Here is a 12,735-nt window from a genome sequence, read left to right as displayed (position 1 = left end):
CTGTGCTTAGCTGTGCTAATGTAAATATATTTGCTTTTATGCTTTTGCTTGTCCAAATTTACGGTGTTTTCCATGAGAAGTTTAAGTTGCAGAAAACCACTAGATTCACTTTGCTTTAAGGTATTGTTTTACTGGTTTAAGTTTATGATTAAATGTTATTTGAAATTAGTTCCTTTGCCATCCTTTGCCCTTATTTTAGAGTCCTTGTTCCCCTCTTTTGTTTTTCTTCTGCCGTACGTTCTCCGCAACAGAGTATAATAATCTAAAGTTAATAATGTAGGCCCTAGCCTCATATAACTCCATAGCTTAACAAAGTAGGCCTCATCTTTCACAGCAATTCCTTTCTAAATTGATCAGTATTAATCTGTATTTGTGTGAAATATGTCAGTCTGAATTTTACCTTCACATGCATGCATCGGCAATGATCGGCATGAGTATTATTAAGCAGGGTCTAATTAATATCAACACGAGCAGTTAAATTTTAAATGGACTTGGGCCGATCGGCTTGGCACGCGTGGTTACAATACAGCCTCTTCGCTACGCCGAGAACTGTGGGGTCCGACATCCGTTCCTCTCCCACGAACGTTCATGGGAGGGGGTTCTTTACCATTAGCACCCTGTTCCTATAATAAGGAAACAAAGCCCACTTTCTCAAACCAACTGACATTTTGACCTCAAGGAACTAAATTTTGACAATATTTAAAAAAGCAAGAAAACTTCAGATTTCTAAACCAAGTTTGGCAAAAGACAACCACTCAGTCGAATGATGCCATTTTGTTTTTGTCTGGATACCCGACTCAGGCTTTTTGGATTCATTAAGACAAATCTTCATCCAGGTCAAGGAACCAGACTACATTCCCTTATTTGTTGTGTACAGCTCTCTCCGGGGCAGTTACCTATGTACGCTGCCGTTTTACCCCAAAATTTCCCTCAAACACCAAAATCCCTGTTCTCTTTTCTTTCTGATATGAAAGAGGACATCACCAACAACTTGTTTAGATAAATTATTCATCTCCCCCATGGGAGAGGAGCGGACGTCGGACCCCACAGTTCTCAGGGGAATGTTGGTCAAGTCATCCCCTAGTCATGTCGTCCCCTAGTCAAGTCGTTCCCAATATATATAATTAAATTACAATTTTACTGCGGAAATTTAGTTTGGGGGGGATAATATTTTTTTTAATTACTCCTCAAGTTTTTACTGCAGCAATTCATATTTTGGAGGGGTAATTTATTTATTTCCATTTTTACTTACCAAGTTTTTACTGCGGCAACCTACATGTATTTTCTGGAGGGATAACTTATTTAATTTTTTACATATCAAGTTTTTACTACAGTAATTTATTTGGAAGGTGATTTATTATGACTACTGGAAGATTTGAAATTTAAAGATGTTCAAATTATTTTCAAGATATATTTTTGCGTTGGGGAGATGTTAATTATATACAACGGTTTGCCCTTACCCAACGTATATTAATAAGCACTGTATGCTCAGTGCTTGTCCGAGAGCTTACGAAAAAAAAACTCACAAGCTTACTCGGGTGGGACTCGAACCCACGACCTCCTGCTTACTAGTGCAGATGTATTAACTACTCGACCACCGAGCTTGCCGGGGTCGGCTGGCCAGTCAGAGTCAAATGAAGCAGCCGGTACCGCGAACTATATTTCGCAAAAAAAATGCAAAAAATACATCTTGAAAATAGTTCACGGTACCCACTACGTGATATACGTTGAGTAAAGGCAAACCCGTTATATAAAAATGTTCAAATTACATGTACTTTGACAATTCAAAGAATAAGCCTAAGTGCTGTTAGTGTTACATTGGCACACACCAGGAATCACCCTTTTAATAAATGTATGTGGCAAGTCTTGGTCACCATAGATTTCAAAAGCCGCCAGCTAGCTGCATAGAATGAATGAAAATTGTGGATACATGTACGAGACTCTCTCTTGTTTTCCTTCTCTTCTAGCTTCTACATATGGTTGATGCACCTAAAAAGAAAATTACATGCACAGACAACACTTGTAAAAACCTAGTAGTGGGGGGTGACTTGACCCTGGGACGATTTGACTTGGGAACGATTTGACCCGGGGATGACTTGACCCGAGTATGACTTGACCAGGGTTTCAATTTTGGGGGACGACTTGACTCTGGGAGGACTTGCCCCAAGGATGACTTGACGTTTCCTTAGTATCTGCATGTTCTGGGGGGTACTAATTCGCCCCACGCACCTCCATGCACAGAGGAGGCAATGAACAACCAAGTAACAGACAAGACGGATGTTCACGACCAACTTAACCTTCCCCAACCAAAATAAAATGTCCAATACTTACCACTTGTACATGTGCATGTATTACTAGTAGCGTCAACATGGTCAACAAGCGCACGCGTCAACATGGTCAACGCCCTCTAGGCCTATGACCTAAGTAGGCTATTACTAAAGTAGCGTCAGCCAAAATCTTGAAAATATCCCCTACAGCTTTCAAAGTGGTTTTATCTGTGTCTTATCGTTCTTGTAGGTTGTACTGTCCTAACCAAACTAGACTGAAATCTGAGGTTGCACTTCACCAAAACAGTGCAAAATCCACACACATACATGTAATTTATTTATGTCTGTTAATATTATGGCTATATCAAACCGAAATAGCGCCCTCTGTTGACTCTCGTGAAGCGGTGTAAGATCGCGCAAGGCACGAGAGGACGCAATAGAAATCGGCGCGCGCGGCGTTGCACCATATAATAGAAAACATGCAAACTCAGACCGAAATAGTACCGCCTGTTGACTCTCGTGAAGAGGTTGGCAGCTGTTTTTTCACTGGAAATTCAAGATTATGGCCAGAAGATCACTTTTCGTTTCGATTTCATTGGGGTTAGCCACCAAAAAAAAATTTTTATTCGCCTTTTAAGGAAGATACCCCCAAAACAGCAATAAAACTAAGCGCTCAGTTCTGAATGTAGCCGCCCGCCTCTATCCAAAATAGGCCCGCAATTTGGGGCTTTTTGTGAAAGAAATACCCCAAACTGGAAACTATCAGTCCCAAGTTCGGGATTTATAGAAAAAAAAATCTATGATGTGGTCGAGTTGGAAATCAAAGATGGCTGTTCCCGCGCTTGTCTGGGCCAACGCGTGGTTTTATTCCTAAGGCTAATTACCAGCAAGGCCCGGGTTTCGTCGACGCAAATCACCAAATAGCAACCAAAATCCACCACAAACGGTCACAGAAACCCAACTTCTGCAGACCACACAGATACAGACAAGCAGATACAAGAGGATAGTCACTGTGCGCAGACAAGTTCAAAACAAGTTAAAAACACACACAAGATATGCAAGACGAGAGCACGACAACACATCCGTCCCCAACGCGCACAAATCACCAAATAAATTGTAATAAAATGTATGTTGTTTAAATGAGATACTAAGTCGTTTAAACGAGAACAAAATACACGTATGTTGTTTAAACAAGATAACTATGTCATGTAAAAGAAGATCCTTTGAACGAGATAACTCGAACGAGATGAAATAAATTTTCGCGCGTTGGCAGCAACACATTGCCGTAAGAACCCAGCCTTCACGTGGGAAATTTATGCCTTATCGAAAGAGGACTGTTGGTATTTATACCGTTGAATCAAAGCTGAGTTGCGACCTATTAGGGCCTATGCGTCAGTGCAAATGGACAATTAGCACACAGTAGCTGCATGTTGCACTGCACGCAACAGCTGATTCGGTTCCAAAGTCTGCAGTCGGTGCTTCTCTCTCTATAAACAGCTGTGGATTGAATGTTAAATGTACCCAAAAATGGCCAAATTAACTGCGATCACAATGCTCGCCCACATCGATAAGGATCGATGCACCACACTAAATATGCGCTAAAAGAAAACAGCAAAATCGGACAGAAATAGCGCAACCTGGTGACCCTCAGAAGCAGGGTCGTCTCACGTGTTTCACTGGAAATTCAGCTTCAGACAATGGCCACAACAAGATAAGTTTTCTTTTCAATTTCATAACGGTAGCCACATTTTCAGGCTACCACGATCCCCCAAATTACCCTCCAAATAGTAGTAGAACTCTGCTCTCCGGTACGTCTGAATGTAGGCTCCTGCGCCTTCAAAATAGGACCACAAGTTGAAGGTCCAAGCCTCAAATCTCAAATTTGTAATTTATAGAAAACCTTTACGATTGATTCAATATTGGTACCTCTTATGGCAAGTAACCCGTGTAATCACGAATATTAATGAGGTCGTGCGCAGAAATCTAGCCATTTAGTGGTATGCACCTATAATGGCCGTGTATATTTTCTACGGAGCTCCCTGGGTGCCATTAACTATTTAGATAACAAGATCACGTCGTGCTGGCATATCATGGGTAGCACGACAACTTATGGACACGACCTATTTTGCCATGTCCACTTTGCAACAGTAAAATTGGCGTCTTGTTATGATGAATCAAATCGTCAAGCCGATTTCCTGAAGTCAAAATTACAGCTCAGCTGTAAATGACGACTTATTTATTAAGACTTGTCAAATGGTCATGTCGGCTATGGTAACTCGACTGAACAACATCATGCCCCTGCTGAAGTAGTCATCTAAATTTTAAGGAGACTTGGCAGGATAGTTCATATAAGCACCTTGCTTTCAGCATTACAATAGCATGAGGTGAGAAATTGTTTAGTGTCTAACGACGTGGATGGCATTCAAGGAACATGGTAGTTTCCAGGTTTGGCACATAATTAGAGTCACTGCGAGCCAGACTCTCCGCGGGCAAAAAATGCATAATTATAACGACGTTCGTTATTCAGCCGTCAATATGCTGGTTCACAGGACGTGTGTGGATGATTCCCTGACAAATTTGCCTTCATGTACCGGTACAAAAGCCCTTGAAGATTTTATTTGTGCACCGGTGATGCGCTCTGAAACAGCATGTTTACTTATGGTCTTAAAACTCACCGATCCGTGCTGTGTGTTGTATTGGGACGGAGGCTATTAATGTGCAGTACACGACTCTGAAGACATTGCCACGACAAGCAAGGAGGTAAGATGAAGGTCCGTATGTTAATGCGCAACGTGCAGACAAGTGTTCAGCTCGACTGAAGAGTTTGTAACCATTGAATGCACAATTCAGACTTCCTGTTTCTGCACATCAGTGTTTTGAAAGGAAAGCTTACCGACTTTACACATCTTTGGGATACATTTTGATGCTTTTCTTGCCTAGAAATTTCTGTGAAAGATATGCAGAGGTCGGAAGTTTAGGTGAAGATGATGGATAGTCTCAAATACAATGACCAATGACAAAAGTGTCGAAGCAACATCACCAGATAGATTTTTCCCAATCGTTTTATAAATGTCTTCATTAAATATTCTTTTCTGTAAGGGAGGTTTGCTTTAAATTTGCTGGTACTAAAAACTCTAAAGGAAAGGTCGCCGTCTGTGCAGTAAATTTTCAAGGAGAGACCACTCTTCATGAGTAAATTTAACTTTTTTACATTTTATTGACGGGAACGGTTGAGTTTTACTCCTGTCTAATTATAACAGAAAGTTCCAATGAGGTAAGTTTAAGTACTCAGCCAACCGGGCGAGTTGATTAGGTGAGCGGTATGGGTTGGATTGGGTCTTCCTTATGAAAATGAGCCTGTATAGTCGCCAACTATGCAGGTAATTCATGAGTGCAATATTGAGTGAAGAAATCGTTACTTAGGCTACTGAGTACACTGCGTAGATGATGGCAATCCTTTGACAAACGGATTGGGGCCTCGAGGCGTTTGCTGTGAAGGCATATGTGAATCATGGTCCATTCGTTTGGGCGCTGTGTGCATGTAACAAAACCTTTACAATCACTTCTTTATTTCCTTTGACGTGGAGAACAACATTCAACACACGCTGAGATGTCTGACTTAACTCTGCATGGGGATTTAAAAAAATGTTATTTTTCCTTTTTGGTTTGGAATTCAATAGAGTTTACCTTGTTGGGTTACTATAGATTGATTAAGCCACGTAAGAAGTACACAATACAAGCACTGAAAAATTCATTCACACAGCCGCCGATACACACTGAATGTCCAACGAACCGGAGTAAGCCAATATTAAACTGAGTTTGTTTTTCCCACTTGACAGAACACACACTGAACTGCCTAGCAAGGACACAACGAAATTAAAATAAAAAATCTGCGCCAGGAGACTTGTGAGGCAACGGCAAGTTTTTTTGCGTACTCCAGTGCCAAATAGTAAGATGGCGAACAATTGCATCGAAAAAGTCATCAAGTCATTCTTCTACTATTACGGGGGTTTCATCGCCCGACACCCGTATCCCTTTCTTGTCCTTCCGCTACTGTTGACCGGCGCACTGGGTGCCGGGATGATGTTCCTGGCGGAGGAAAACGACATAGAGAATCTGTACACTCCGGAAAATGGGCAAGCGAAGACGGACAGGAACACAGTGGAAACACTGTTCGCCCAACACGGTGACAACGACACGTTGGTGTCACATCTGTCGAGACTGCCTCGGGAAGGGAGTGTGACCATACGGCAGAAGGATGGCCAGAATATCCTGACACAAGCTGCCATGGAGGACATCTTCAATCTACACGAGCAGATCATGAACATTACCATCCAACACGACAAGCAGGAATACAAATTCACCGATCTCTGCATCAAATGGGACGGCGTTTGTAACGAGAACCCCATACTAGCCGTATATGATTACAACTCCTCCAATGTGCCGTTAATCTCTCTCAAGTTTCCCCTCTACACACCAGCTGGCAAAACCGTTTCTTATTTTCTTGGCGGAGGACTAGGACGAGTAACATTCAAATCAGGCTCTCAAGATGAGGTACTCTCTGCCGATGTAATTATGTTGTCCTACTTCTTACGGTTCAAAGACAGCATCGAGGACCAGCGAAGCGCCCTATGGGAGGAAAAGTTTTTAGAAGTCATGGAGGCATTCACCTCTTCCGTCGTCAGCGTTACTCGGGAGGTGTCCACCTCCATCGAGACGGAGCTTGACAACGCCAGCTCCGGAGTGGTGAAGGACTTCGCCGTAACATTCACTATCCTGATTGCTTTCAGCGTCTGTTCCTGCGTGATGATGGACTGGGTACGAAGCAAGCCCTTACTGGCCAACTTTGGGGTGGTATCCGCCGGCCTGGCTGTGCTGTCAACGTTTGGTCTCATGAGCTATGTCGGCATTCCTTACATCAATGTTGTCGGCTCCTCACCATTTCTCATCCTCGGTGAGTACTTTTTGTGACAAGACAAAAGTGGCAAGGACTGTGCAAATATGTGAACAGTTCTCCCAAGAGTTTGAAGAATGAATTATTTTTGTGAGAGATAAATTCACCTAAATGACAATTTGCAGCGGTAAAAATTTAGCATTTGCTGAATCGGTCCAGTTCCTGCTTTCTTAAGTTCTTTCCCACTACTAGTCCCTGCATCTTCGGTTCTCTTTTGTTGTCTTTTTCTGTTTCGGATAATCATCCATTCAATTGTGTGCAACCGTTTTTGTATGCGATTAAGCATGAGTAACAACAATGCTAAAGATTTGTGATAGTTAACGCAGAAGCAAAAATGAATGCACTGTTTATTTTGATAGCCCTCGTGAGGAATACAAATACAACCACTGCTACATGTATGATGATTATGCAGAACTACGATATGTTGTCATTTCTTTTCATTTGTATCTACAGGTATTGGACTAGATGACATGTTCATCATGTTGGCTGCCTGGCGACAGACTGATACCCGATGGCCAGTGGAAAAACGCATGCGCCATGCCTTCTCTGAAGCTGCCATGTCTATAACCATCACGTCCATTACAGACGCTCTGGCCTTTGGAATTGGCGCCATCACGTTCTTCAGATCCGTCCGCATATTCTGCATGTACACGGGCATAGCTGTCATCTTTGACTACGCTTATCAGATCACTTTCTTTGGCGCCTGCATGGTACTGACCGGCCAACGCGAGGCAGCTAACCGGCATTGTATGTCGTGTATCAAAGTCAAACCCAAAAGTGAATCAAAATCCACAGCCTACACTGTATTCTGCGCTGGTGGTTCCTCCCAGCAAGCTTCTGACAGGGACGAAGGTGATACCAATGACCATGCCCTCATGCTTTTCTTCAAGAATTACTACGGTCCCTTCATCACACACTGGTGGATGGTGATCCTGACAGTAGTGCTGTTTCTAGCCTATCTGGGCGGCGCCATCTACGGATGCATCCATGTCCGCGAAGGGCTCAACCTTCGTAACCTCGCTCGGGATAGCTCCTACGTAGCCGCTCATTTAGAAGCTGAAAACACCTATTTTACGGAGTACGGCCCACCTATCGCATTAGTGTTCACGGAGCCAAGAGACTTTTGGAATCCGCTCATACAAGACTTCATGGAGGAGACTTTAACAAAGATTGAGGCAAGCGAGTACACGTTCGGAAAAGATCAGAACCTGACCGTGTCCTGGCTGCGAGACTATCTAAACTTCCTAGACTCCATCCACCTCAGTAACCCCACCAGGTCCCAATTCATGGACGTCCTACGCAATACGTTCCTGCAAATCCCAGCGTTCCGACGGTACGCGCTGGATATAGCCTTCAGTGACGACAACCAGACCATTCTGGCGTCGCGCTTCTTTGTTGCTTCAAAAGACCTGGACTCTGAGGACAGGAAGAGGTACATGATGACCGATCTGAGGCGCATAGCGGAAGAGGCTGAACTACCAGCCATTGTTTATCACCCGCTCTTCATCTTTTACGATCAGTACCTGCAAATCCTGCCCAATACGTTCCAGAATATAGGCATCGCAGTAGGGGCCATGCTCATCGTAGCTGTGCTGATGATACCCCATCCAGTCTGCTCCCTCTTGGTCACTCTTTCTATTGCCTCAATTGTCACAGGGGTGATTGGACTCATGACTTTGTGGCAGGTCAACCTCGATTCTATCGCCATGACTAACATTATCATCTGCATCGGTTTCAGTGTGGACTACTCCGCTCATGTCAGCTACGCTTACACGTCAGCCGACACTAGCTCCCGCCGCGAGAGCGTCATCCGTGCACTATACTCTCTGGGCATGCCCATCGTGCAGGGGTCTGTCTCCACCATACTCGGCGTGCTGGTTCTTATCTTCACAGACTCCTACATCTTCCGCACCTTCTTCAAGACCATGTTCCTGGTGATCTCCCTGGGGGCGCTGCATGGGCTGCTCTTCATCCCTGTGGGCTTGTTTCTTACAGTCCCCTCCAAAACTCGTAAGAAGGCTTCCTGCAAGCGCAGGAATCGGCCAGATTGCCCTGCCACCGACCGACCCAGAGAAAGCCAAACCAGAAGAACCGTCACTGGACCTTTGTATTTAGGGAACAGGCATCCCACCCGTTACCAGCGAGGATCCGACCCGTTTAGCATAAGTAAGAAAATGAACAGTTTCCAACCCTCGCTCGCGAACGACAGGCATCAATCACGGCCATATCAGGAGAGTTGTTTAGGTTTGGAAAAAGCTTGACTGTAATCAAAGGAATTCTGTGATCGTGATAATGAACAGGTTTGCTTACAATACCCGGAATGGATCTTTCCCATGAAATATGCAAATACAGCAGGCGCATGCGCGCTACTACAACTGCTTGACAAAGTTGCTTAAAGTGTAGCTGCAATGATTTTTTCCTCGACACAACTTTTCTGCATCTATGTACTTTTCTTCAGTGTATGAAAACTCTTCCACGCTTCTATTTGGTTACATGCATAGAAAAGTGCACACTTTTAAACAATTAAATTATCCATATTTTTCCAAACAACTGAGGGCACTGTTGCTGTGAAGTCATCTAGAGAAGACATGGTTCAGTACATAGTTATTTCCGTTCAAATTGTGAACCCACAATTTACTAATTAAAAGCATTTCTGAGGAGAGAGGGATCGATGGTTTCTTATTGCTGTGCACATAAAAAACAATGAATCAGCAAAGAAGAGATAACCTAGTCCAAGAAAATCTACAAAAACAAAGAACTTTTTGTGTGTACAACCCAATGTAACATTGAGGCTTCTTCCTGAGGTGACATCACAGTTTTGCTCATGAATATGGAAATATTCATTAGCATAAAACCCCTGAGCATTAAAATACCCTTTGAAATAATGAAAATTGGAAATAAGGTTTGCTGAGGCACAAAGTTTTCGTTTTACAGGTTTTCAATCAAGCACACTGATTGCAGCTACCCTTTAAACCAATGACGTAACTCTGTACTAGTATGATTTGACACGAGTACAAGACAACAAATTGTCACTTTCTAACCTCAAGACATGGCCGAATTCATTTAGTTTCGAGAAACGTGTGCTGAATTATCAGAAAAGGGATATACTACAGTCTTGATTAACCTTCAACGCACAAGGTTTAATGGTTACAGCAGTTCTGTACACCGTGCCCGCAGTCTTGACGGCTGCGTTTAGCATGCATGCATGCACCTCTCTAATCTGCACATTTAATGGAAAAGGCCCTTTTTTGCTCTTCAGCTAAAAGAGGGAGTCTTTTTCGCTCGCATGCATTTATTTATTTACTTGGAGTTTAATGAGCCGCACATATTACCGTAGCGTGGGTTATAAATTTTCATGTTGAAAAGAGCACGTAGATTCTCATATTGTTTTAAAAAGGTCAGTTTTGACCAAGTGTGTCCTAAATTGGCGTAAATGTATCTACTTCCCAACTTCTGGTCACAAGGTGTTCAACCGTTGGGTAAATCTGTTGGACAATGACCAACTGTTAGGAAATGTCTGGACAGTTTAGTTTTACCCAACGTCTTTTGCCCTACGTTTTAAGTATCTGTGTGTGTGGGTTATATTATATGTACATATAGTTTGTTAATTTTAAAATTACAGTGTAAGTGGCAATATAACCCAGCTTGATTACTTTGCAAATACATGAAACTGCATGCAGTGAGGAAAATATCACAATACCGTTTGCTAGACTTCTGGCATAATGGCTCTTTGAGGGTCTCTTTGTTGGCAAACAGACAACCTTTCAAATCAAGTTCATTGCCCCCGTGAGGGACTCCAAAGAAGTTTAGGTATACATTTCCGAATGACCTTTTAGCATACGTCTGGGCTGTGGATTGAAACCTGTGTCTTTCATTCGATGCACAAAAGCTCTCATTATGAGGTATGAGGAAGTAGCATGAGGAAACTTTGCAGGAACATCTGCAACACCACCTCCGATCTAATTGCTTCAGCAGGGGGTCCCGTTTCGCAGTGCCACTGACTTCTCTCAATTGTTCACCCCGGTGAAAAGAAATCTTTGTTCCCAGGGTAATTGCCACTGCAGACCAGCTGAGCTCAGGTCGGCAGCACTTCATGAAGAATGGGCAATCTGCGATTTTACACTGAGGAAATTATTTTAAAAATAATGTATTTCTCATTCAGTGTGTGTATGTTGATGTTTTGTGTACATGTGTAACTTTTGTTCCCAGTTTCCTGCACTTCTCACAGCCCGCCACAAAGTCAACAAACACGATCGGCACAAAGATAATCTTTAATCTTTGTAAAGAATTAACAAAGATTTGCTTGCCATTGTATTTCAGATGCCACTGAAATTGTTACCCTTTTTTGGCATAAATTATGTAACATGGACAGTCTTGTTCAAGAACTGATAACCCTTTACACTTGTCTAATATTAAGCACATGATAGTTTTAGTGGCTCTAGTAGCCGACTTTCTTGACGTACATGGCGGCAATCTGAGATGTCGGTTCTTGGTATTTTCATATTCTGTCTGTTTGTGGTATACCAAAAAGGTATATGTTGTAAGCTTTGTTGGGGTCTGTATGATTAATGTTGACAAAATTTGATGAAATATAAAGTTTTTCGAAAGACTTGTTGAATAATTATGTCTTAGTCTACACAGTAGAATTAAGTAGTGGCAAGCAAAATACACAGTTTTGTTTATTTAAATAAAAAGTACAAAGCTTTCAATTTGGCGCTTTGTCTACACTTCAAGTCTTAAGCTTGTTTTTAGATTAATTTCTTGACGACATTTTCCTCCGTAATGTTTGACCCCAGACCGTATCCCCCCAAAAGACACTGTAATCTACGTGGTGTCAATTCAAATGCCATTAATGGCAAAGGGTAATGGCAAAAGACGAAGCCCCAACACTCGCAACTCGGACAAGGCATGGCATCACAGATGGGAGGGCAGCAAAGTATTGTGGGGAAAGTTGACGTTTAGTGCAAATGATCTCTACCCTGAGTTCTGCCATGATTACTCTTGTTGCAAAATGATATCAAGCAAGCATACCAATGATGTTAAAATAAAGATACTCGGAATTCAGTATAGCATTATTCAAAAGTGCTTCACAGGAGGGGAAATTATGCCTGATATTGACCACTTTAATGCACTGTGAAAATTGGCGTCTCCATGACAGCCTCTTGGTGACGCATGTACTGCATTGTTAATTAATCACCCGTATTTACACAGATAGCAATGACTGCGACGGCAATGACGGAAATTGTTATGCAGCGTGATATGTGGCGAAGCTGAAAACTGCTCGATATGGTGACTGCTCAGTATGCTGACTCTCCACAATAACAACAGCCCAAGACGAGGAGGCATTCAAGCTGGCAAGTCAATCCGTGACGTCATACTTGGCGAGATTACTGATTTGTCTCAACGTGTTTTCCCAGCGCGATATATTTGTGATATCGCCCAGTGTTTCCACCATGCCACACGTATTCTCACTACACGCGAAGTGATTCATCGACGGTCGAGCGAGTGTCCAAA

At 42.7% G+C, this 12,735-nt stretch overlaps 1 protein-coding gene across 1 annotated transcript; it reads left to right on the top strand.

Annotated features, from left to right (window-relative positions):
* Window positions 1-4,686: 4,686 nt before the first annotated feature.
* Window positions 4,687-11,954, top strand: LOC110980680 (patched domain-containing protein 3-like). Its single transcript, XM_022237575.2, has 3 exons — window positions 4,687-5,027; window positions 6,107-7,221; window positions 7,675-11,954. Exons 2-3 carry the CDS (start codon window positions 6,222-6,224, stop codon window positions 9,480-9,482), a joined length of 2,808 nt encoding a protein of 935 aa, XP_022093267.2. The 5' UTR covers window positions 4,687-5,027; window positions 6,107-6,221; the 3' UTR covers window positions 9,483-11,954.
* The last annotated feature ends 781 nt before the right edge of the window (window positions 11,955-12,735 follow it).

The sequence above is a fragment of the Acanthaster planci genome, linkage group LG09 (genome assembly GCF_054643075.1).
Source record: "Acanthaster planci isolate LZ-2023a linkage group LG09, COTS_SCS, whole genome shotgun sequence".
NCBI classification, from domain to species: Eukaryota; Metazoa; Echinodermata; class Asteroidea; order Valvatida; family Acanthasteridae; genus Acanthaster; species Acanthaster planci.
This window is presented reverse-complemented; position numbering and strand designations above follow the sequence as displayed.